Source organism: Tachysurus fulvidraco, chromosome 9 (genome assembly GCF_022655615.1).
Source record: "Tachysurus fulvidraco isolate hzauxx_2018 chromosome 9, HZAU_PFXX_2.0, whole genome shotgun sequence".
Classification (NCBI taxonomy): domain Eukaryota; kingdom Metazoa; phylum Chordata; class Actinopteri; order Siluriformes; family Bagridae; genus Tachysurus; species Tachysurus fulvidraco.
Window position 1 is genome coordinate 17850732 of NC_062526.1, and position 25000 is coordinate 17875731.

The 25000-nt window shown below is 41.3% G+C and overlaps 2 protein-coding genes, 1 long non-coding RNA gene and 2 pseudogenes across 9 annotated transcripts in view; all 5 read right to left on the minus strand.

The window, feature by feature from the left end:
• The window catches only part of LOC113656619 (acetyl-CoA carboxylase 2), a 332529-nt gene that overhangs the window by 298395 nt on the left and 9134 nt on the right, over nt 1-25000 (minus strand). The gene's annotated exons all lie outside the window — the stretch shown is intronic.
• LOC125145502 overlaps nt 1-25000 on the minus strand; it is a 131678-nt pseudogene that overhangs the window by 57481 nt on the left and 49197 nt on the right.
• Nucleotides 10040-14274, minus strand: LOC125145508 (acetyl-CoA carboxylase-like). Its single transcript, XM_047818605.1, has 2 exons — nt 13934-14274; nt 10040-10522 (listed from the first exon to the last, which is right to left on the minus strand). The coding sequence occupies exons 1-2, from the start codon at nt 14078-14080 to the stop codon at nt 10445-10447; spliced, it is 225 nt and encodes a 74-aa protein (XP_047674561.1). The 5' UTR covers nt 14081-14274; the 3' UTR covers nt 10040-10444.
• Nucleotides 15453-16548, minus strand: LOC125145510. Its single transcript, XR_007143920.1, has 4 exons — nt 16376-16548; nt 16082-16269; nt 15733-15855; nt 15453-15469 (listed from the first exon to the last, which is right to left on the minus strand). It is a non-coding gene; the product is annotated as an uncharacterized LOC125145510 (long non-coding RNA).
• Nucleotides 22053-25000, minus strand: part of LOC125138468 — a 4842-nt pseudogene continuing 1894 nt past the window's right edge.

Sequence of the window (25000 nt, forward strand, 5' to 3'; positions counted from 1 at the left end):
ATCCAACAGTTTCGTCACTTTCTGTTGATAACTCTGTATCATCCTCACCCATCACTCGATTAAAACCCTGAGTGGTCATCGCTCGTACTATATCTTTTGAAACAGCACAGTGAACATATTACATTAAAACTGTCATGCGAATCTCCATCTACGGACATCAGCTGACCTCCGCTCCATTCTCACCCCACTCCGCAGCTGTTCCTTGTACATGCGCGAAGTTACCTTGCGCCATTGACTTACTCGTAACTCTCATTCTCTTAGCTACCTAACAAACTCCTTCACAAACTCATACGGTCCAGATTCAGCTGCCTGATGACTAGGTACTAGAACCTCCTCTCATTGAGCATATACACTCCAGTTCTTTACCATCATTCAGAACCGGCTCCTGTTAATAGCGAGTAGAGTATACAGATTTTACTTCATCACTTTTAAGCTTCCATCATTCTGACACACACAATATCTACTCTGATTGTCCTTCATATGACACAGCAGCTCGATGGCCTAATGGTTAGAGGAGTCTGACTGTAACCGACGGCGTTGTGGGTAATCGAGTCTGACCGGACCACGAACTGAGGATGCCCTTGAGTACAAGAGGCACCCGAACACACACACAAGCGGCCTTACGCGCTCGCAGCAGTACCAACTGGCTGCCCACATGCTCCGGGTCGTAGTGGCTTCACAATGTCTGGGTGTCGTGTATCACTGCTGTGTGTGTGACTCCACTATTGGAGGGTTATCGTTAAATTACAGAGAACGAAACTTCTAGAGTATGGCGTGCACCATACTTAGAACTCCGTATGTCACGATCACTATCACATACATCCAAAGCGACGTCCCTTGTGCTACCTTACATGAGCGTTAGCCAGTATAGGGGAGTCATAGCATTAGATTTGTGTCTGCTCACCTAATCTCTGGAATTCATCTTCACAATCTAGACAAGCGAAAGTGGATCCATTCATTTATAGAGTTAAATCATCTTTAACACTCACGTGTATAAATAGCTTCTTCCTCTGATCATATTAACTATTTATGTCATAATTAGGTTGTTTGTTGTATTGTATGTATTGATTTCTATATCATCACACTCACTGTACTGTGTCCATAACTGCGTGCACCTGAAAGGCGCGAGTACTTTAATAAATGCATCATTATCTATATATGAGTATTATTCTTCTTATTCTATCCATCCATACCATCACTAAAACCGCATTATATCTTTTATTATATATACTATTATTATTATTATTATATTATTAATGCTATTAATGCTCTACACAGCCCAATGGTAATCACAGGCTGATAACGGGGAGTTCTATAGCAGACAGACCTTTCAGAGTTGTCTGTACGTAGACCATTGCTACTGTTTGCTAATAGAAAGAATCAAAACATACTGTTTGATAAAGGATTACCAAAGAACACTTAGTAGAAGCTAATATTTAGCATATTTATTAAAGAAATTCTAGGAGTCCGAGTAGTTATGCGACATTCTATCACGGACCAATATGCATTATTAATAGTGATCAACAGAAATGTCTTTCTAAAACACTTTGTAGCAATGCGCGTCGAGACATAATCGGCCTCCACATAATTGGGGCTGATACAAACAGGATTAATATCAGGTAGGGATGCTACTTGGTAACCTAAGCACTTGCGTAAAGTTAGATGCCTTTTAATGTTATGTCTATGAAGCCTCTGGCAGAAGCAAGTAAGCTCAGCACCATTTTACTTGTCGTTATAAACATGAACTGGCTAAATCTGAAGCTTTCCCTTTAGCTACTATTATTTCCAACAAAATCTATTGTAGCTCCTGTTTTCTTTAAGCAGTCATCTCCTCTAGCGCTTCATCAATTTAGGTATCTTTGTATCTCTACATGTATGATCTAATATGAGCTCCTATTAGTTCTTGAAAAACTACAGAGGAGTTTAGCGGCAGTGATTCACTTGCAGTGTCACTCGGCTGGGTCAAGAATAGCTGCATTGTTTCACTTTGATATATGACTGCAACGACATGAAAATGATAAAATTTACTTTATCTCGCCAAATTCGGAAGGAAAAACACCACAAAAGAGATAGCGTTTATTTCTTCGAGTATGAAGCTGGAGCAGATAAAGTTCTGCAATCTGACGATAACATTGCTGAAAAGAGAGTCAGAGACGAGTCTTCTTCTTCGGGCTAAACATGAATCTCCTTTAAGAGCGCTTTTTGTTGTGTTTGGTCTGTTTGTAAGAGCTATTCGGAAACTAGAGACAGATAATCATAACGATCCAATATATAGTTATATACCATAATCGTACACACGGCATGGAGATCACTGTCTGTAGCGTATTTGGATGGTCTAATATTTTCGCGTTTTTTATCCTGGCGAAATCATGAGTATTAACAATCCCACTGACTTATCGCGCAGGATTTTAGAACTAACAGTGTTTTAAATCAAAACACCGCACTCAGTGTAATCTCGGACTTGTTTAGCGATGGCGATATGTTACAGACGATAGCTTAATGTCATTTATGGAGTGGAGCAGGAGAACATAGTATAGTACCAGTTATTCAAACATGATTTCGTATCATTTCTACGTCAACTGAGACATTATGGTACTGATAACACACAACACTTGATTAGACTGTGCCCAGATTGAGAGGTGTATACGTCTATCATCAAGAAAAATAAAAAACTAAGATGAGACTACAAAACATAACTTAAAAAATGGCTTTGAGTAGATTTTATGGTTCTAGCATCTCTATCCTCAATAACAGCAGCATCAGCGAGGATCAGTGACTGTATTATACAGATTTGAAAGGCTCGGCACGACTGTTAATCAAAAATGACTTCAGACGAAAACTGTAGTCTCGACGAACACACGGAAAGCCAATACGGTAGCCAATTAGTCAGAAGTGTGATGTGTGCCTGTTCAATAGCAGATCAGCATGAGAGAGTACGTTCAGTGTGACATGGCTGACTATAGCTCAGACACGCTATTCCGACCTCTGCCTCATAACGGTATACCGCATGCATGCGCTCGGTTCATAGGTGATTGACACGTACCGACTTCCGCGTGAACCGAGAGTCAACATTTTCACGGGTACAACACACAGTACTACAAAGACACACAGCTTGACACTGATATATACGATAGTCTACTCGTCGAGTCGTTTATTGATGTAAAAATATCTCACTCGGCACCAGCGTCCCCAGCAGGTTCCGCCACTAGTAGTTGCCTGGGTTATCCGCTAGGAACTCATGTGTGGGGCGAGCTATACAAAACAGGGGTGTGACGCACCCACATTTGGGTTAAGGCATGTTGTTTTGTGATATTACCTAATAGACAGCGATGGACTTTCAGAGATGCGTAGGACGTGCGCCATGTAACAGAAGAGTAAACAGGATATAAAGGGGAGTGGACAAGAGTAGTTAAACAGAGTTACAAGTCAAGAAAGCTTTTATTGTCATTTCAACATATGGCTATCACATAGTCGTTGCAGTACACAGTGACATGGCAGACAACGTTTCCCAGGACGCATGATGTACATAAAACAAAGACAGGGCTAAGGACGTAGTAAGTTAGGTCCTAGCCACATAAAGTGCACCTGTGCAAACTGGCAGTAGACAAACAGTGGCAGGACAAGACAACAAAGACAGTGCAGGACAGAAAACAAGACAGTGCAGGACAAAAAACAGTGCAGCAAAAGTTACAGACAATATATACAAAGACAAGACACAAAGACAGAATCAGAACAGACGACGACCAGTGTAAATACTATGTTCAGACAATATGTACAGTATACATGAACACAGTTTCTTGCAGCAGTCCCGAGATAGTTAAAGATTGTGCAAAAACCGCAAACAACTGACTATTGTAGTATGTGCAATACGCTGAATGTAGACTCAGACAAAATGTGTGCAAAACAGCATGTAACAGTTTGATCGATGTAAGAGCATGAAACAAGTTGATGATGTATGATGACGTGTAGTGTTGTATTTGGTGTGAGTCTTAAACCAGTGGTGTAAAGTTATAATCCAGTCAGTAAATAATAGATTTAGTGTTTTAGTGATCAGACAGTGAGAGATGTCGCTCTGCAGCACAGTGATGAAGACTCTGATCTTGTTCACATTTTCTCTTCATTTTCATCAGCAGGTGAGTTCTGTAATGTTTACGTCTTACTACATTTATTTACTCTGCTATTACTATTTTTTCTGCTTCCTGACTTCCCTACTGTTCGGAGCTTTTCTTGCACTCTTGCTTCACTTTGCTTTTTCGTTTATCTTTGATTTAACTACCAGCGAGTTCAGCACTGTGCTCAAACTAAACATATGGGCACTCACACTAAAACTACAATCCTGGAACTATATTGACATTGGAATATTCAACAACTTGGGGAATTTGTCATAGCGGTCTACCAGTCTGCTATGTGCCGGCGTTTACAATCCATAAATCAGGACAACACAGCTGCCCACACTCACAGCACAGAAGAGAAAATGCACTTCTTTTGGATCTCAATCCACTGACTGCTCAAACTGCACAGACTTCTACAAAAGAGATTGCAGTTCTCGAAACAAAGTTACTCTGTGTGAATTGCGACCCTGGCAGAAACATAAGCAGCAGAGCCTCGTGGTCCCTCTCAACATAAAGCTGGTGTGAGTCCTGTGAACCTAATGCTTTAAACAGGTCATGGTGAGCTCACAGAAACCATAAAGCAATTGCGGACACAAACCGATGCATAACACAGCGGTGCGAGACACCCAAAGGTGCTGCATTAGCATCATCTAACCCAGATATGGGTATACAACTCGCAGTAGCTAATATGGTATTCCACCACCCCCTGTGCAGACTGAAAATAGATTGAAGACACTAATGAGTTGGCGTGGATAGAATGCAAGATCAAAGTGTAAATGGACACAGATCACATCAGCCAGTAGCTAACAAGCTAACACCCGACGATCAATATCATACAGGCCGCGGTGACTCCACAGACAGCAGCCGAGCACAAGCACAGCTGATAGTAGGCGTGACTCTATTATGCAAAACATTGGAGCAGCTACCCGTACATACGTTTTACAAGGTCATAACACTCACACGTCTCAATCGCGATTGTCTACATGTGTGAAAGAATGCAAATTTGAAAGAGCAGTCATAGCTCTCTCATAAGGTTTCATGAACATTGTTGAAGAACACTTGCAGAGACTGAAACGTTCATCCTCAAGTGGCACACTCTCCCGCCAGCAGGAACAAATATGTTTCTCGGACGTACTAAGTTTTACATTCATGGCTGCAAAAAAACCTGCACCATAAGAGGACATAAAATTACCATGACAATTTAATATCTTCTGGTAGTCAAAGTCAACTTTTTAACACACCAGAGGTATCCACCAACCAAACTAGGTGTAGGTTCCTTAAACGACAATATCTTTTTCTTCCTTCTTCATTCATCAGCTGAGTGTGCCAGTCCACTCAGACCGGGTCTAAAAGACCACGCTCTCCACAGGATTCACAGGCAACAACCTGATGGACATGCAGTGACAAGGATAAAACGCACAGCCCAACAGGACTGTTCACCGACAACACTCAGTGCGAAGCCCTGCCCACAGAACTCAGGCTAAGAGCTACAATGGTGAATCAAACGACCAAGCGTTTTCTGTGGATACACAACCAGGACAAAACGAGATATCCACGCGAGCCTCCAGGACACAGAATCACAGCTGATGATCAGTCACCACTCTCTCTCCGTCTCGTTTCAACATCACCACTAATCTGTGAGCGTTTCAGAGAAAAATGGAGAGAACTAAAACTGGTAACATGCTGGCACTGAGGCAGCTTTACCACACTCTATAGCTGCGAGTCCCCAAATACCAACCAAGAACGGTGGGCTCCACAACCGACAAAGTCTCCGGGCGACTGCCCTGCCCTCGCTCCATCTGAGAGGGCACTATCCGACCCTGCCTCAACGTCAGGGATCAACATAACCAGTACAAGAACCACCACCCTCAATCGGCAACAGTCACTGAGCACTGATATGTGTTGGTCCACGCTATGACACGCCGTAACAACCTCAAAACATGAACAGTGTTCAGAAACAATCGGAGCCCACAGTCCCCTTTTATGCTTTCCCTATCTACTGATCCATAGACTGTACATAGGTGATAGAAACGACGAAGGCCCTGTCCAGAAAAACTCGCACGACAACTCATATCTAATCTCTAACTGGCCTATATACGAAGCAAAGATCTGATAGTCTTCTAGGAGATGGACACAGGCCACAAACAGTAACTGTTCAATTAGCACATTACGGACACCACCGTCATTAAAGAACAAATCAGTTTGGTAGATACTGATGCTTATCACCACTAACAACCTGGTAGATGAGACACTAAAAGCAGCGCTACAAGTCTCGCAATGAATCACGCCCCTCACCAACTTTACTTTTATAAGGTGTCTGACTAGAGCCATGTTAGCAGATAGATGCGACGGAATAGCTGCTTTATTCAAGATGCTTTCAATGCAAGCAAGTCGTACTTGTTGAAGTACCAGTCTTTTGCAATATTGTGTATTGCTCGAAAAAGGACACCACCGCCTTCTGTTTACAATCTAGTGACTGAGGCCCCCCAAATACACGCCAACCTATCTTGACGAATTCACAGATCACAACTAGGGGACACACTCTGTCGCTCATTAGCTCATCAAGGGGCTCTCAACATTCCATCACACTGTATCAAGGATGATGCGCGCTATCTGCGCATTATCTGTGTTACTTTGATTTATTGATCTGATACCTGCCACTGATGCTAGATCTCTCTATGTCAAAAAAAGGTCATAAATGAGACCACCAGTGCGCGAGTATTTATGAATGCTATATCAATGTGCCAAACATACTTGGCCGACACTGTTGATGTTCTCCAGTGAAATTGAACTTAACCGTAAGATAAGCTATTGATGGTATAGCTCCACGTAAAGGTCAGGATGATCACTGCCAGACGCTAAAGCACCTTGGAGAACACACACAGGAAACGAGTACAGAGCATGAAAAGAACATGCAGAAAAGCTGAACGTCACTTCTGTCGGTGGCACAACAAACTTGAAGTACCTATAGCATCTATAAGGCAGTCATACGTGCCTATTCATGTAGAACTATGGAGCGCAGGCTAGACAGATCTTCTTCTCAAACATTATCAACACAACCCATAACAACTCAGCCGCACTGCCATTATTGACTACTGTAGAGGATGCCTAACAACGTAAACACCCCTCAAGTCAAGTCCTAGTAGAAATGCTCTCTCGACAACAAATAGCAATGAGTTTAGCAACAGCCTTTTCTCTGCGACAAAACAGCAGTACTATCAGAATGGCAAGCTCATCTACGGCCTCAGATGTAAGTGTGTCAGTCCACAGACCAAACAACCATCGATACGGACAAACTCAAAAATGTGTGTAATTTCTCAGAATACTGACATAATTGAATAAAACCCTGGAAGAAACAGTACAACATCTTAAAGCATCAACTTTCAAACAAGTGCACAGCCTGACACCCCGCCCCACATCCTTTCTCAAAAAGCGTACTTAACGGCTTAGAACTGACTTCTTAAAAAAGGTATAATACCTCTCATGACTCCACACGGCAGCACTTTACCAGAGTCCCATCAAAAACGGCACGTGTTGTAAGGCCTCTCCACTCTACTAAACAGAGAACCTGACCAAAACACGCTTATGCAACTACAGCCCATCTCTAATCAGTTCCTTTTATTATAGGCAGATCACTTGAAAGGTTGTGTTTTCAGTCAGACTGAATACAATTCTTAAAGCTCAAATGGCTCTCCATGGTACATATTTCAATCTGGTTTGCCGCCAGCATCACAGCACAGAGACATTGCTCATAAAGATAATAATGATATTGCTTAAACTCTGATTCAGGTAAAATATCAGTGCTGGTGCTACTAGATCTTAGTGCTGCCTTTGACATAGGTAGATCACACCTACTCTTACATAGACTGGAAAACTGCTTCTGGATGGTCCTCAAATGGTTTAATTCATACCTAAATGGGAAGGTACTATGTGAACATGGTACCATGAATCTGAGTGGACATCCATGACATGTGGAGTCCCACAGGGCTAATTTTTGCACCGCTTATCTTTAATTATCACCGCTTATCTATAATTGCTCCCAATTGGTCAAATAATGAAAAGACCAAATGCTTACCATAGCTTGCAGATGACACCCAGATATACTTAGCCCTGTCCCCTAATGACTACAGCCCCATGACTCTCTATGTACATGCTGCTATTATTGATGATAAACTTCCTCCAGTTAAACAAAGACACATCGAGTCATTGTATTCGGAAATAAGATATGAACTCTCAAGGTTAACACCACCTTGACTGCTAGGGTCTAAAGACACAAAATAAAGTCGAAATCTGTTTTTGAATTTTAGAGTCTGACCTAATTTCAGTAGTCCATGTGAAAGCGATAAGAAATCAGCTTACTACCATCAGAAATATAGCCAAATTAGATGTTTTGTCTCAAACAGGACTTCAGAGAAACTTGTTCATCATTTCATCACCAGGCAGGTAATTATTGCAATGGACTCATCCTACTGGGATCCCCAAAAGACCATTAGACTGCTGCACAGCTCATACAACGCTGCTGCCAGAATTCTACCAGAACCAAAACTAGAGCACATCAGTCCAGTCCTCAGGTCCTTACACTGGCTCCAGTTTACATTTAGAATAGATTTTAAAGTTTGTTACTGGTTTATAAACACTTCATGGCTTAGGACTGAAATACATTACAGATATGCTAATTGAATATAACCAGCAGACACTCAGATCATTAGATCGGTCAGTTAGAGTACCAAGGGTTCACTCAAAACAGGTGCGTCGCATTTAGTTATTACGCCACCTATAGCTGAATCAGCTTCCAGAAGAGATAGATGTGCTTCACAGTAGACACTTTTAATCAATAGTTAAAAACACATCTGTTTAACTCTGCATTCACTGAATGATGCTGTGCTGCTCACACTGACTGCACGTTTTATCCAAATCACTTTTACTCTAATGTTTAACATATTTTAAACTGTTTTATTAAAATCACATTTATTTTCTTTAATTGTTCTTTGTTTTTATTATGATTTTATCATGTTCATATTTTTTCATATATACTTTTTTTCCTCTCTATTAAATTGTTTTCTAATTTCTATGTAAGCACTTGAATGACTCTCTGTGTATGAATGTGCTATACAAATAAACTTGCCTACTAATAAGTTTAATGATAAAGCTGTAATAAGGGCAAATCTGACAAAGTTACACATAAATAATACAGTTAATAATAAGTAAATCTCTCACCAAGTAATAACAGAATACACACTTTATTATTACTATATTATTATTATTATTATTATATTATTATTATTATTATTATGAGTGTCCCAGTTATGGCAGTATTCTACACTGCAGTACAACTGGAATAAATTTCCAGAATCACCCACTGTTGTCAGGTGGATGAGGCAGACCCAGATCGACTACTATGACATAACATCATAGAAATGATCCCAAAGACGGAGTGGATACAGAAGGTGACTGCTGATGATCCCTGATTACTGGAACAGAGCCACAGATTTATCAGGGTACTCAGAGAGCTTAAAGTCAGTGTGGATGTACTTTAAACAGACTACACACACACACACCACACACACACATACACACACACACACACTCACTGTCAGGATCCAGCCGCACTTTGGCCACATGCTTTTGTTTATGTTCTGTCACGTGTCTGCCCCACCCTTCTCTCTCGTCCTATTGCACAGCGCTGAATCCTCGTCTTACGTAGTCTGATGTTGTCGTAGTCGTCATGTGTCCTAGTCCGTGTCCCTGTTTTATGTTTTTAGTCATTAAACCTGTTTATTTTTCTGCTATCCTGCATTTGGACTGTTTTTATCGCGCGTTGCTAACAGAAGGATTCCACCTCTCCAAGACCGCAGGATAGCGTCAGCCTGGACCGGCTTTCCTGTGGGAGTATATATACTGTGGGGAGAACAAGCATTGATACACTCCCGATTTTGCAGGTTTGCCCACTTACAAAGCATGTAGAAGTCTGTAATTTATATCATAGGTACTCTTCAACTGTGAGAGACAGAATCTAAAACAAAAATCCAGAAAATCACATTGTATGTTTTTTAAATAATTAATTTGCATTTTATTGCATGACATAAGTATTTGATCACCTACTAACCAGTAAGAATTCCGGCTCTTACAGACCTGTTAGTTTTTCTTTAAGAAGCCGTCCTGGTCTTTACTCATTACCTGTATTAACTGCACCTGTTTAAACTCGTTACCTGTATAAAAGACACCTGTCCACACACTCAAACAGACTCCAACCTCTCCACAATGGCCAAGACCAGAGAGATGTGTAAGGATATCAGGGATAAAATTGTAGACCTGCACAAGACTGGGATGGGCTACAGGACAATAGGGGAAGGTTCATGAGGAAGGTGAGGGATCAGCCCAGAACTACACAGCAGGACCTGGTCAATGACCTAAAGAGAGCTGGGACCACAGACTCAAAGTAAACCATAGTGATGGCAAAGTGAAGCTTTCTTGAAGCAGTGAAGCTTTCAACCCGATTGTATCGGAAGAAGGTTCAATACTCGAAGCTTTTCAAATCAGAGCTCGATGAGGACCTCTGCTGGTGAAAGCGCTATCACAGAATGTTCCACAATCAAATGATTGACAAATTAAGGAAAGATTAATAAATAAATGAATCAATATATTAAATACATGTCCAAAGCATGTTCCATTGCATACGCATGGTAACTCCAAACAAAAATGTAATAAAACTTTTTGTATGGTGAATTTGGACATTTTGACTGCAGACACACTTTTACACGATTATAAATCTGTACTGTAGGCTAGATAGATGCTTTATGCTTAATAATTATGTTTTATTAACAATCAGCAATCAGTGTCCACCTGTTCAGCATGACTATATAGTGTCCACCTGTTCAGCATGACTATATAGTGTCCACCTGTTCAGCATGACTATATAGTGTCCCACCTGTTCAGCATGACTATATAGTGTCCACCTGTTCACATGACTATATAGTGTCCACCTGTTCAGCATGACTATATAGTGTCCCCCTGTTCATCATGACTATAGAGTGTCCACCTTTCACATGATTATATAGACACACAGTCTTATTTGTAAGTGTGAACTCGTGAAATAGACATTGTAAGTGTGCTGAATGAGTGAATGGATGATGTATTATTAATATTATAGACCACTGCTGGGAGCAAAATCAAACACTGGACCAAAAAACAGATTAAGGATAGACCCTTATCTCAAAAGTATAAAGTGTGAACCAGTTAAAAAATCATTATTTGGTATTAAGCGGTGCACAAAAGACTTTTCTTGCATTCCTATATTTTTCTATACTATCCAATAATATAAATTTGACAAAATATACGATTTAAATATTACACTGAATCGTTAATTGCCCATGAAGATTGAAGTTATAAATATAGGCTTCACAATAAAACCATATATAGCCACCTTATTGGGCGAAATCAAATGAAAGTGTTCCACATTTCAGAAAACGATCTTTTTGTAACAGGCTCCACTGACAACTCGCAACAATAAGCTCTCCTAAACTGGCTATACAGTAAAAGATTCCATGTAATACTCCAAGACAACAAACGAGGGCGCACCGCGTGTCACGCACAATTTTAAACCTTTGAAACAGATAATGAGCGGTCACGTGGGTGTGTGGAAAACGCAGCTTCGGACGTCACTGGTCACGTGATTTTGCCAGAACGAATCAGCTTCAATGAAAATTGGTTAATTTTTTGACATCACTAGAAAACCATTAGTAACACACTATGCCTGCAGCGCATGAAAGGTCCTGCAAGATCTTGGCCAACAACCTCCTTCCCTCGGTAAGAGCATTGAGTGAGATGGGTCGTGGCTGGTCTTCCAGCATGACAAAACGACCCGAAACACACCGCCAGTGCGACTAAGGAGTGGCTCCGGAAGAAGCATCTCAAGGTCCTGGAGTGGCCTTGCCAATCTCCAGACCTGAACCCAATAGAAAAATCTTTGGAGGGGAGCTGAAAGTCCGTATTGCCCACGCGACAGCCCCAAAACCTGAAGGATCTGAGAAGGTCTGTATGGAGGAGGGCCAAAATCCCTGCTGCAGTGTGTGCAAACCTGGTTAAGAACTACAGGAAATGTATGATCTCTAATTGTAAACAAAGGTTTCTGTACCAAATATTAAGTTCTTGCTGTATGTATGACATACCATGCAACAAAATGCAATTACAGTGATGCCTCGAGATACGAGTTTAATTCGTTTCGTGTCCGTGCTCCGTATCTCAAAGCAATTTCCCATTTAAGTAATTGTAGAAAAACATACAACAATATAAGAGAATGTTAAAAAAAATAAACTGGTTTTACTTTAGCGGAAGATGCGCACGGAGGTTGAAGGGGAGGAGTAAACAGCGAAGGAGGAGGAATTTTGTCTCGTACGTACACTTTCGCTTTCGTTCACATTACTAGCTACTGTACACTCTCTTAATGCTACCTTACAACTTAAATGGAACTTAACTAAACTTCACTAAAATTAACGAACGAATTAACGACCATCGCATTAGTTCTGGCAGGCCACATCATCAGCCTGCATCAACTGTTAATCAGCTTCCACGACGCGCACCGGATCCAGTTACGACATCCATATACCCGACAATTTAAATTCCCATTCATAGAGCCACTCTAGCGCATTGCTGCTGCCGCGATCTAAAACTCCCTCCACCAAACCTGACTCCACCATGCCTGTACCAGTTTACGTAATAAATCTCAACATTTTTTCTCACTCTCATCCCTCCTCTTTCTCTATTATTTTTTATTTATTTATTTATTTAATTTATTTATTTATTTATTTATCCTCCATTCATTCCAAAAAACGTGTAAGCGAGCATATCTAATAATATTCATGATTAGTGGGTCTGTTATACGGGGGGTTTATTCTATTTTCTAGTCGCTGCTTCTCCCCGCCTCTGACCATGCATGCGCCGGACGTGGATTTTGGTCCAGAACAGAACCATACCGCCAACCTAACTGTATGCATATCATCTAAATAAATTCTCTTTTGACAAAGTGGTCCTGACAGAACTGAAATTTTCTACTGAACCTAATTGCTACAATTTCTGTTTTTTTTACATTAATTTTGCTTAATTTTCTTCATCGCTTTTCTCTTCACTTGTTTTTGCTTTTTTTGTCACTCTTTCCTCACTAAAATCGTTTTAATAAAAGCCTAGAAGAGCTTTTTTTAATAAAAAGCACAAGTAAAAATTTTTTAAAAGGATCCAACGCTCAAAACGGATCCGAAAATTACAGATCCGCAGATGGTCGGCACCTCACGCAGCCCCCTTTGCAACTCTCCATAAGAAATTAATTAATGACTCCCCTTTTATCGACAGTCGTTTGTCGTGTGCAGTGGAAAGGCGGCTTTAAAACCGAATGAGATGCGGGAAGCTGAGGCGGGGGAAACCAGCACACGTGGGTTGTTGGGGATCTTTGTTTCGGTGGCGGTTCGGATGCTCGTATCTCAAAAATTTGCTCGTATATCAAGACAAAAATTTGGTCAAATCACAGCTCGTATCTCAAAAAATTCGGATCTCGAGGCATCACTGCAATTTTTTAGAAATCATACAATGTGATTTTCTGGATTTTTGTCACTGACAGTTGAAGAGTACCTATGATAAAAATTACAGACTTCTACATGCTTTGTAAGTGGGCAAACCTGCAAAATCGGCAGTGTATCAAATGCTTGTTCTCCCCACTGTACATCATATAATTTGGGGTATAAATTTCAGCTCTCATGTGACAGATACTATGGGTCAATATTTGACATGCATTGCTAAGGAGAACTATGAAGTGGACCTAAAGTGGTTACCTTGGTGATGAGGTCGGAGTGGCGGATGATGGCTCTGACAAAGAAGCGGTAGTCAGTGACCTCAGTGCCCTCCTCAACACGGGCAGCACCCAGGTACAGGTGCATCTTGTGGTTAGCGCAGGGCACGGCCATCAGGGCAGCGGACATTCAGCATTACACTCAGTGAGTTTGTGTGTCTGTGACTGGAAGGCTGACAGATTTACACCCTGGCTGAGACAGACAAGAGATATCGGGTACTGAAGGTCCCTCTGGATAAAAGCATCTGTCTACTGAGGTACTTCATGTAATAAACAATTAGTGACAGATAAATGATACCATTAAGTGAAAACTTGACACTAAAGACAGACACAAATAATGAACTCACTTTGGAATCACTTTTAAAAAGCTATCCCTCAGTCGACTAGTGCGGGATCGGATCAGTGACTTTAAAGAAATGATCAAAAGATGAATAAAGAACACAGTTTGAAAGCATTTATTATTTATTTATTTACTCGTCTTGATAAATTAGTTTCACAACTGTTGACTTCTATACATGCTGACAACTCTATTAGTTTAAAATTCAGCCAAAGATTTTTTTATTTATATTAAAATTATATATATATAATTTTTTTTGTCTTAAACGTCTATATTCAGCAGCATGCAAATAACAGTAAATTATTTTCCAAAGGAATCAGATAGGATCATTCAAACAGCTTACTTTTATTAATTAGTTATATTATATTACACATCTGTTTAACACATCAGGCAACACTGAGACTTTTTAAACTAAAGCTAAAGATCGTATTTGAACAAAAACATCATTACTACACACGAGTGCGGTGTGTGTGTGTGTGTGTGTGTGTGGGTGTGTGTGTGTGTGTGTGTGGAGGTGGGAGGATGTTACCTGTTGGGGTGAGATGAAGGGAGCATAAACTGAAAGTGCACAGCACACGTGCCATCATTCAACTGGTGATGCTGCAGACTGTTCAGCTCATAGGTGTAAGAAATGACAGAAATTGCACCCAAATTCCACTCCAAGGTACACATCTAAAAGAGCTCATTCCTAAGAAGTATCATAAGGTAATATGTTTAGGACTCTAAACGTATAAACTTGATTCAATTATAAATATGGGAATGGCAGCAGGACATTAAGGATCACCACGAACAAAGGGTCTACGTAACTGCGATTACCATTTTCTACACATTTTTTATTTCTTACATAGGCTATGTAACCCCTCCTCACAGACACCTACGTACAACTACGTACACCCACCCACACCCACCCACACACAAAATAAATATAATGCAGCTAATCACATGTGCACACTACACATTGTACATAACTTTATACAATCTGTTAGAAACATAAACCTGCTATAAAATGCTACACTACATGATCTCAGATAAGTTTCGGTACAGATACATATGAATAACACATTGACTAGACAAATGAAAAGGTGTGTGTACCTCTAAAGCAGCCATACACACCACACGGTCAACGTGGTAGAAGAAACTGGGCAAAACATCAAAGATTGTCGTATCAGACAGGATGAGTTTCTGTGGACACACACACACACACACACACACACACGCGTCAGCTTACTCTCAGCGTTGTGTTGGAAATCAATTACTATAAACTATAACCACTGTACACACACAGGCAATGTAATATCAGGACATATTTCTATATATCTACAGTGAGATAAAATTCAGAGTCACTAACATTATTGTATATACAGAACAAACCCTGTATTTCTACTGTAACTCTGTTATATAACCTAAAGCCCACAGTACAGAGACAGAGAAAGGCCAAGTCTCACCTCTGCACGAGCTGCACCATGCTCTGAGTGTTCATGAAGAAAACCTCACGGTCTGCTTTCTTCTGTAGCATGGCTGCGTGACTGTCCAGGATATTCGCAATCTAAAGCAAAACAAACGTCCGTCTAGGTGCCAGATACTTTTAAAATGATTAACTGAAACCTTCATAATGTACTTCATAGACAGAAGTTATAGACACTGTTTGCACTAGATACACTGCATTTATTTATTTAAGGTCAGAGTGAACCCAAAGACCACCCAGACTTTATCATGTGCAAGGGGACAATTCGTGTTCTTATACAGTGGGAAGAAACTGGTGGAAACCAGAGTGATCAATACATCTGTACTCACCCTCTGGCTGGGGAACTGACAGAGAACAGAGGTGATGTTGCTGGCGTACTGGGCCATAATCTTGCGGATGACTTTCTCCACCGTGACAGGGATACGACCCGAGACGCTGGTCATGATGTCCTGCAGCTCCAGCAGTGGGAGTGAACGTACAGTGGAGTCCGCATCAGAGAGTCCACCCACTTATTCAGCTGAACACATGCAAAGTGAAGAGATAGATAATGTGTCAGATCACGATAACACACAAATCAAGATGTGTACATTTACATGCCACAGTGATGAGATGAGCTAATAAACCTCGTTTGTGAATAATTCTTCTTCTTCTTTCGGTTTTTCCTTTCAGGGGTCGCACAGCGAATCATCTCTCTCCACCTATCCCTATCTTCTGCATCCTCAACACTTGCACCCACTAGCTTCATATCCACATTAATTACATCCATATACTGTACCTCCTCGTTGGCCTTCCTCTTTGCCTCCTGCCTAACAGCTCCATGTCCAACATTCTCCTACCCATATACTCACTGTCCCTCCTCTGAACATGTCCAAACCATCTTAATCTGGTCTCCCTAACTTTGTCTCCCAAACGTCCAACATGAGCTGTCCCTCTGATGTACTCGTTCCTAATCCTGTCCAACCTTGTCACTCCCAAAGAGAACCTCAACATCTTCAGCTCAGCTACCTCTAGCTCTGACTCCTGTCTCTTCTTCAGTGACACTGTCTCTAAACCATGGCCGGTCTCACCACTTTCCTGTACACCTTCCCCTTGATTCTCGCTGATATTTTCCTATCACACAGAACGCCTGACACCTTTCTCCACCCATTCCAACCTGCCTGCACTCGCTTCTTTACTTCTTTCCCACTCTCTCCATTACTCTGGACTGTTGACCCCAAGTACTTAAACTCCTGTACCTTCTTCACCTCTTCACCCTTTAACCTTACTGTTCCACTTCCCCCCCTTTCATTCACACACATGTACTCAGTTTTACTACGAATGACTTTCATTCCTCTTCTCTCCAGCGCAAACCTCCACCTCTCCAGGTTTTCCTCCACCTGCTCCCTGCTCTCACTACAGAACACAATGTCATCTGCAAACATCATCGTCCAAGGAGACTCCTGTCTGACCTCCTCTGACAACTGGTCCATCAGTATAGCAAACAGGAAGGGGCTCAGAGCCGATCCCTGATGCAGTCCCACCTCCACTTTGAACTTCTCTGTCTGAATTACAGCACACCTCACCACTGTCCTGCTCCTCTCATACATGTCCTGCACCACTCTGACATACTTCTCTGCTACTCCTGACTTCCTCATACAGTACCACAGCTCTTCTCTTGGCACCCTGTCCTTCTCCAAGTCTACAAACACACAGTGCAACTCCCTCTGACCATCCCTATACTTCTCTATCAACATTCTCAGAGCAAAAATTATATCTGTTGTGCTCTTTCTGGGCATGAAGCCATACTGCTGATCACAAATTTCCACTACCTTCCTTAACCTAGCTTCCACTACTCTTTCCCACAGCTTCATTGTATGGCTCATCAACTTTATCCCCCTATAGTTGCTGCAACTCTGCACGTCACCCTTATTCTTAAAGATCGGCACTAACACACTCCTCCTCCATTCCTCAGGCATCCTCTCACTCTCTAAAACCCTGTTGAACAAACTAGTTAAAAATTCCACTGCCGCCTCTCATAGACACTTCCAGACCTCTACCGGGATGTCGTCAGGACCAACTGCCTTTCCACATTTCATCCTCTTCAAAGCCTTCCTGACTTCATCCTTTCTAATCTTATCTACTTCCTGTTCCACAGAGTTCACCCCTTCTACTCTTTTTTCCCTCTCATTTTCCTCATTCATCAGCTCCTCAAAGTATTCCTTCCATCACCTCTGTACACTCTCCTCACTTGTGAGCACCCTTCCATCTCTATCCTTAATAATTCTAACTTGCTGCACATCCTTCCCATCTCGATCCCTCTGCCTAGCTAACCGGTATAAGTCCTTCTCTCCTTCTCTAATGTCTAACCTAGTGTACAACTCGTCATATGCCTTCTGCTTGGCCTTAGACACCTTCCTCTTCAGTCCTGTCCACATCCCACTTCTTCTTGGCTAATCTCTTCCTCTGGATATTATCCCGACTTCCTCATTCCACCACCAAGTCTCCTTATCTCCTTTCCTCCTTCCACATGACACACCCAGCACCTTTCTCCCTGTCTCCCTGATCACTTCTGCTGTAGTTTCCCAGTCATCTGGTAGCACTACCTGACCACCCAGAGCCTTGTAGTGAGATAATCTGGAAGGAAGAAAAGATTAGGATGCAGAGTGAAATTGTACACCTTAAAACAACCACATGCTTAGTTCATCTGTGGAAACATTGTTTAAAGATTTAGAGGAAGCCAAGTCTGCTTGTCAATTCCTTTTAAAAAATGGCAAAACTGAAATTAGCACCAGTAAGACATCTGTATGTGGTATGTGGAGTAATCAAGTTCCTGACATGTTAGATAGTGATGAGAACTCAGAAAGAGATTCTCAGTCAAGTCAGGAGTCAATATTCTGACTGTACAGTTAAGTTCCCCATGGCTCCAGTTCACTTGACTACAACTATGCATGCTAGTAAAAGAGCGGAGGAACCAATGACCACTACTATGGTCAGTGGGTTTAAAACCCAATGACCTAGAAGCTGTGAATAAAAGTATTGGTAAATTTGATCCTGCCAAACAAGATCCATTAGACTTTCTAAAGGTTTTCGAGCTATATGCTGACATTTACAAATTCACAGATGGTGATGCGTGTGTGTTGTTAACTGTGTGTTTGCCTGACACTTTGTCTGGAGCATTAAATGAGAAAGTCAAAACTAGAACTGCCAATAAGTTAGAGAGGAAGCAGGCACTGCTTGAAGTCCTAGGTGTGATGTCCATTAACTGGGATAAGATATCTGATGTGCAAATGAGGAAAGGAGAGCACCCAGTAGCATTTTCAGAGCGATTATTGGAGACATTTAAAACTTTCAGTGGCAATCCTGATATCACACCGAATGAAGAGGATGTCATAATGAGAGTTTTAAATCTGCATTGATTAACAAATGTGACTCACTCACCCGTTCTGCTGTGTCGATGTTTGTGACCCATCTTTCTGATTATAATGACATCATTGCTAAAATGACACAGTTTTTCAACAACAATGCTAACTCAAAGATGTCCCATCCTGTATCCGCAGTAGGTGTTAAAAATCTCAATAAGAATAGAGCCAGCAATGTTTCCTGGAAAAAAGAGACCTACACTACTGGAGATAGAAAGGAAAGACTACCCCCTCGTAACCCTGATAACCCCTGGTGTGTTATTCATGTGGCAAAGAGGGACATATTTCAAGGGAATGCAAATTTTCCCTTAAGAGATCAGGCCCCAAAACGGATTTAAACCAGTTACAGGCTACAGTAAACATACTGAGAAAGGAGCTCAAAAATCTGTGTAACTCCTTGCCTGTTATTTTTCACCAACCTACTCAACAAATTTGGCAAAGTCAGAAAAACAAAATGCATTCTGGTCAGAATGTGCACCATCACAAATTTGAAAGTAGTGATGACGTTGTGGTAAAGAATGACCAAAATGAGAGCCCATGGTCTGCTCACCGGGAGAGACCATGCAGAAATTCACATCACAAAACTAAAAACCGTCAACCTGGTAAGAGATCATTCCACATAGGTCAATTAATATCATAAAAAGCTGATGGCAGTCATCAGGGCCATGTAAATAGGAAGGTGATTTATGTTGTATGTGTTTGTAATGTTTTTGGTGTGCTGTGTTTAAGACGGGGGGGGGGTATAAATTCATTATGTTTTCAAGTGTTTTTCAGGTCAAAAAGAAATAGATGTAGGGGATGGACTAGGAAGGCAGCTATCGTGACAGAAGTGTGTCGTGACCAACGCTGTCCTAAAGTGCTTATCTACAATGGATCCAGGTTTTGGTCTTGGTGAGACTTACAGCATGATCTCCAGACCCAGATGAACAGTGTAACAGGAATATATAAGGTCTTCTTGACAACAGCGTTCCTGAGGTATCACAGTGATGTTGCAACCAGTTCATCACCTCCTCAGAGAACATCTTCAAGTAAATAATCTCAAGGATTGGAAAGGATTTGAAGAATTGTTTTAAAGGATTCTAAGCATTTACAATTTGGGAATATTACAGAAGAATGTATTAAAGAATGGACTTTAAGGACTTTTAGGTTTATCACACAGTTACCATTGCAAGTTTGAAAAACAACCATTATGTGTGGCACCCCACACTAATTATGAGGCTTGTGAAATCGATCTAACACATGTCCACAATAATTTTACCAGAGTAATAGTTTCGCACAGGAAAACGTCACCACAACTCATGATCACTTTTCTATCTTTGTTAATGACAAACACATGATAACATTTTGTCCAATTAAGGTTACTTTACTTTGTATGATTCCAGAGGCAGCTTGGTTCATAGGAAAATATTACTTTCCATATGTTAATTCCACACTCTACAGACAATGTCATTGAATCCAGCAGACAATTAGTCTTTGAGGAATATGTACCAGAATTTGATTTTGATTTACCAAAATATATAATATGTTATTATATAATATGTTAATGTCATTATGTCATAACGTAGAGAAAAGACGACCATATTGTTAAAGCTCAACAAGGTCTTGTGGGAAAAGATAATGTCTTGACTAAACAAATGCATGGTGGTGATTTGGTTATTGCCTATTCTGATCTGATTTGGGATATAACTTTCAAAACTGCTGTTGTTGTATGCATCTTTCTCATTCTTTGTCAATGCATTATGTTATGCTGTATGTGTACCATATTGAAACGGCAAATTGCAGATAATTCAATGATCAATGTGGGACGTTGCCGTTGGCTGTGATGGTTTCTGAATGTCTCTGCTCCAAACCCAAGTAATATTTTACATATAACCAAATTTTAAGAAGAAAACCAATGATATGTTTGCCTTATGGAATGGAGCTAAAACCAGTGTGCGTGAGGTGAAGTTCCGATGACGGGTAAGATTCTCTGAGGGCCGAAGGGGAACGACCTAAGGCAGGGCTTCGCCGACACTGGGCACCGGCCCAAAAAAATGGGAGGTGTGGTCTGTATTAAGGAAGTGATGTGATGCTTGAGGGCCAAAAGCATCAAAGGGGGGACTGTAAGAAATTACAGAAATTGCACCCAAATTCCACTCCAAGGTACACATCTAAAAAGAGATCATTCCTAAGAAGTATCATAAGGTAATACGTTTAGGACTCTAAATGTATAAATGGGATTCAATTATAAATATGGGGACGGCGGCAGGACATTAGGGATCACCACGAACAAAGGGTCTACGTGACCGCGATTACCATTTAAAGTGACCACTTGGGCGCTAGCAGTTGTAACAATACCAAGACAAGGTGTACGTGACCATGATTAACATTTAAAGACATCAGCTAGACAACAAGGTGTAGCCCAGCCATTTGGGAGACATTCTATTCTTACCCTCAATACACATTCAAAGCGAAACTTCATTTAAATTACCAAAAGGGAAAACTGTATATAAGGTTTGAGCAGAATTTGCTCTGGGTTCGTGTTCTTTCTGACCCCGACGAGCCCAAAGTACGCCATGTATTTTGTCACTGCTATGCTGGAATAAACTTCTTGTTCTTTATTAAGATCTTCATTAAGATCGTCTTATTTTTACACGACGCATTTTTTTTCTTACAGACTGCCTCAACTTCTGTCTAAATTCCTCACAACATTCCTCCTTTTTCAGCTTCCACCACTTAGTTTTCTTCTCTCTCTTTGAACTCTTCCTCTTACAGACCATCAGAGTCATCCTACACACCACCATCCTATGCTGTCTGGCTACACTCTCTCCCACTACCACTTTACAGTCACTAATCTCTTTCAGATTGCCTCTTCTACATAGGATGTAGTCTACCTGTGTTCTCCGACCTCCACTCTTGTAAGTCACTCTATGTTCCTCCCTCTTCTAAAAATAAGTGTTAACCACAGCCATGTCCATCCTCTTAGCAAAGTCCACTACCATCTGTCCTTCAAGGTTCCTTTCCTTAACTCCAAACTTGCCCATCACCTCCCCATCACCTGTGTTCCCTTCACCAATATGTCCATTAAAATCCGCTCCCATCACCACTCTCTCACCCGTGGGAATACTCTCCATCACCTCATCTAATTCACTCCAGAATCTCTCTTTCTGATCTGACTCACAACCTACCTGTGGGGCATAACCACTAACATTATGAATAATTCATGGAGAAAAAAGAAAAGGAACTGACTGAAGACACGACCAAATATAAAAGCTATTAGAGTCTTGCTGGTGCTATGCTAATATCAGTAAACTCTGTGTGTGTGTGTGTGTGTGTGTGTGTGTGTGTGTGTGTGTGTGTGTGTGTGTGTGTGTGTGTGTGTGTGTGTGTGTGTGTCACCCTGTTACTGAAATAGGGCTCAGAGAGACAGTATCCATCATGACGTTCATCAGGTTCTCCAGCACGCTATGGAAGACCTGGTGCAGTTTCTCCCCCACTGTGGGCAGCGGCTCCTGTGCAGGTAACGGCTGAGTGTTCAGCTGCACCTACAGAAACACGTTATATGTACAACAGCTCAGTGCTTTAGGATACAGATATAAAGGAGTTTTAGTTGATAAAAAAGGAGCTGTGATTATAGTACAGGCTGAATAATGCTCGGGTCGTCCAGGTCGATATGAGCCACTACACAGCCGGGCTCTAACACGGCTCCGGGTCTCTTTACAAAGTGAACACAGCCTGATTCCTGCACCGTCAGTGTCATCACCATCTTCATCACCTACACAACATTATGTAATAAAAACATATAAATACAACACCATTTATTTACAAGAACATGAAGACAACAAACATAATATGAGAATATAAAAAATGACCTCGATTTCAGCGTACGGATATCCTGCAGTCACGTGTCCTCCGTCCTCCACAAGGTACTGCAGCAGTTTACCAGCGGAGGGGGAACGCAGCACCGTGGGGTCTCGCTTCTTCTCAAACACACACGTCTTATTGCCCACAGTGATCCGGTATCTGCAGAGAAATTAAACATATTAAACTCTTATAAATCCTAAACTAGGTTCACGTGTCCTGAGTGTTCGATTATTATACAGATTATCACAGTGAAACAGTGTACAGGAAATTAATGAAATTATTTACTTTAATTAAATTATGAGAAACAGGAAGTGTAAAACCTGTCAACTTCCTCCTTCATGTAGGTGGTGTAGCTGCTGCCACTGTAGGACAGGAGCAGGCCACCATCACTCAGCCTGTGGACATCAATCTCTATGTCCGAGTCGTTCATTATAATCACGTAGGTGGTGGGAGACTGACGGGCCACCTACCACACACATATACACACACACACACACACACACACACACGCACACACATATATACACATACAGACACAGAAAGATTATTACAATTTTGATCTGAATGACATAACACATGAAAGAAACCATTTATTAGGATTTATAATCGCTCACTGAGAGCTGTGGCCTAATTACAAAAAAAGACACGAGTTGTTGATACAGCATTCATAAAATATGTTATTAAACAGTGACCTTTCTAATCTCATTACCTTCAGGCAGTATTTGATTCCCTCGTAGATCAGATCCACCTCCACAGTGTTCACCAGACTAGCAGCAGGTAACACCTGACCTCTAAAAACATATAAAATCATATCAAACTTTATCTAGAGAACAGATTTTTAAAAATCTTAAAATTTTTCTTCATTAAAAACCTGACCTGATGATGGATATATTCAGGTGAGTTATCAGCTCACCTCTCGAGAGAGTGTAGAAAGTCAGACATGCTTTTCCTGAAACTGGCATCAGCTACATGTAGAGCTCCACACACCACCCCCAGCATGGTGTCTGGCCTCTCCGCCTGTAAAGAACACACACAAATGTGTATTTAAGTAGAAATCAGGTGTGTATGCAGGCTGTGTGTGACCCCATTAACCAGACCGCATGCCTGCAGTTACTGGTCCAGTCAGACTCGTACCTGCACTTTCTCAGCGATCAGGTGGTCCAGCCATCCTGTGTCGATGTCATTGTTCCTGAAGCACTCGGTCTCCAGCAGCTTTATCAGATACTCCACTGTGGTCCTGAAATCTCCTCGGATAGACAACTCCTTCATGGCCACCACTATGTTACTGCCCACAGAAATGCATTCAGTTATTAACACTTACTCGCTTACTTAGATTCACTCGATACGAATGTAATCAACCTAAGTTCAGTATAAAACAATTAGTTTGTTATATTTTATTATTATAATTATTATTATTTTACAAAATAGTATTTTCAAAAGAGCGTAAAACATATAAAAATTCAGTTCTACATGATTATGAGTGCAGACGTCTGGAAGGTTTTTTATTTCTAATACGAATAATTTTTATTTTTTCGGATGAAACTATATCCACAGAGAAGTCCTTAAAGACAGAGTGGACACTGGCCTGTAGTGTAATGATGTGATGTGAGTGATGATACTGACGAGATGGCTTCCTCCCGGTTTTCTCCCCAGGAGAAACAGTGTCCGAACTGCGAGTCAGCAAACTCGTGCAGCCCCCCTGTGGCCCCCACGCTGAAGTAACCCCACACGTTCTTACTGCTGCGGAAATTCAGCTCCTGCACCGTGCCTGAGCTCGGCTTAAAGCCCTGCACAAAACAAACACGTAGACATCATCTCTGAAAATAAAAATCTGTGGGTTTATCTGCTGAATCCCGTCTGTACTCACCTCATCCGGGTTCTCACTGGTGATGCGAGCGGCGATGACGTGGCCTCGAGGACAGGGGACAGACTCCAGATCCTCAAAATTAATGGTGGTGTCATCCCACGGAGTTTCACCATACAGCACACGGATATCCTTAATCCTGT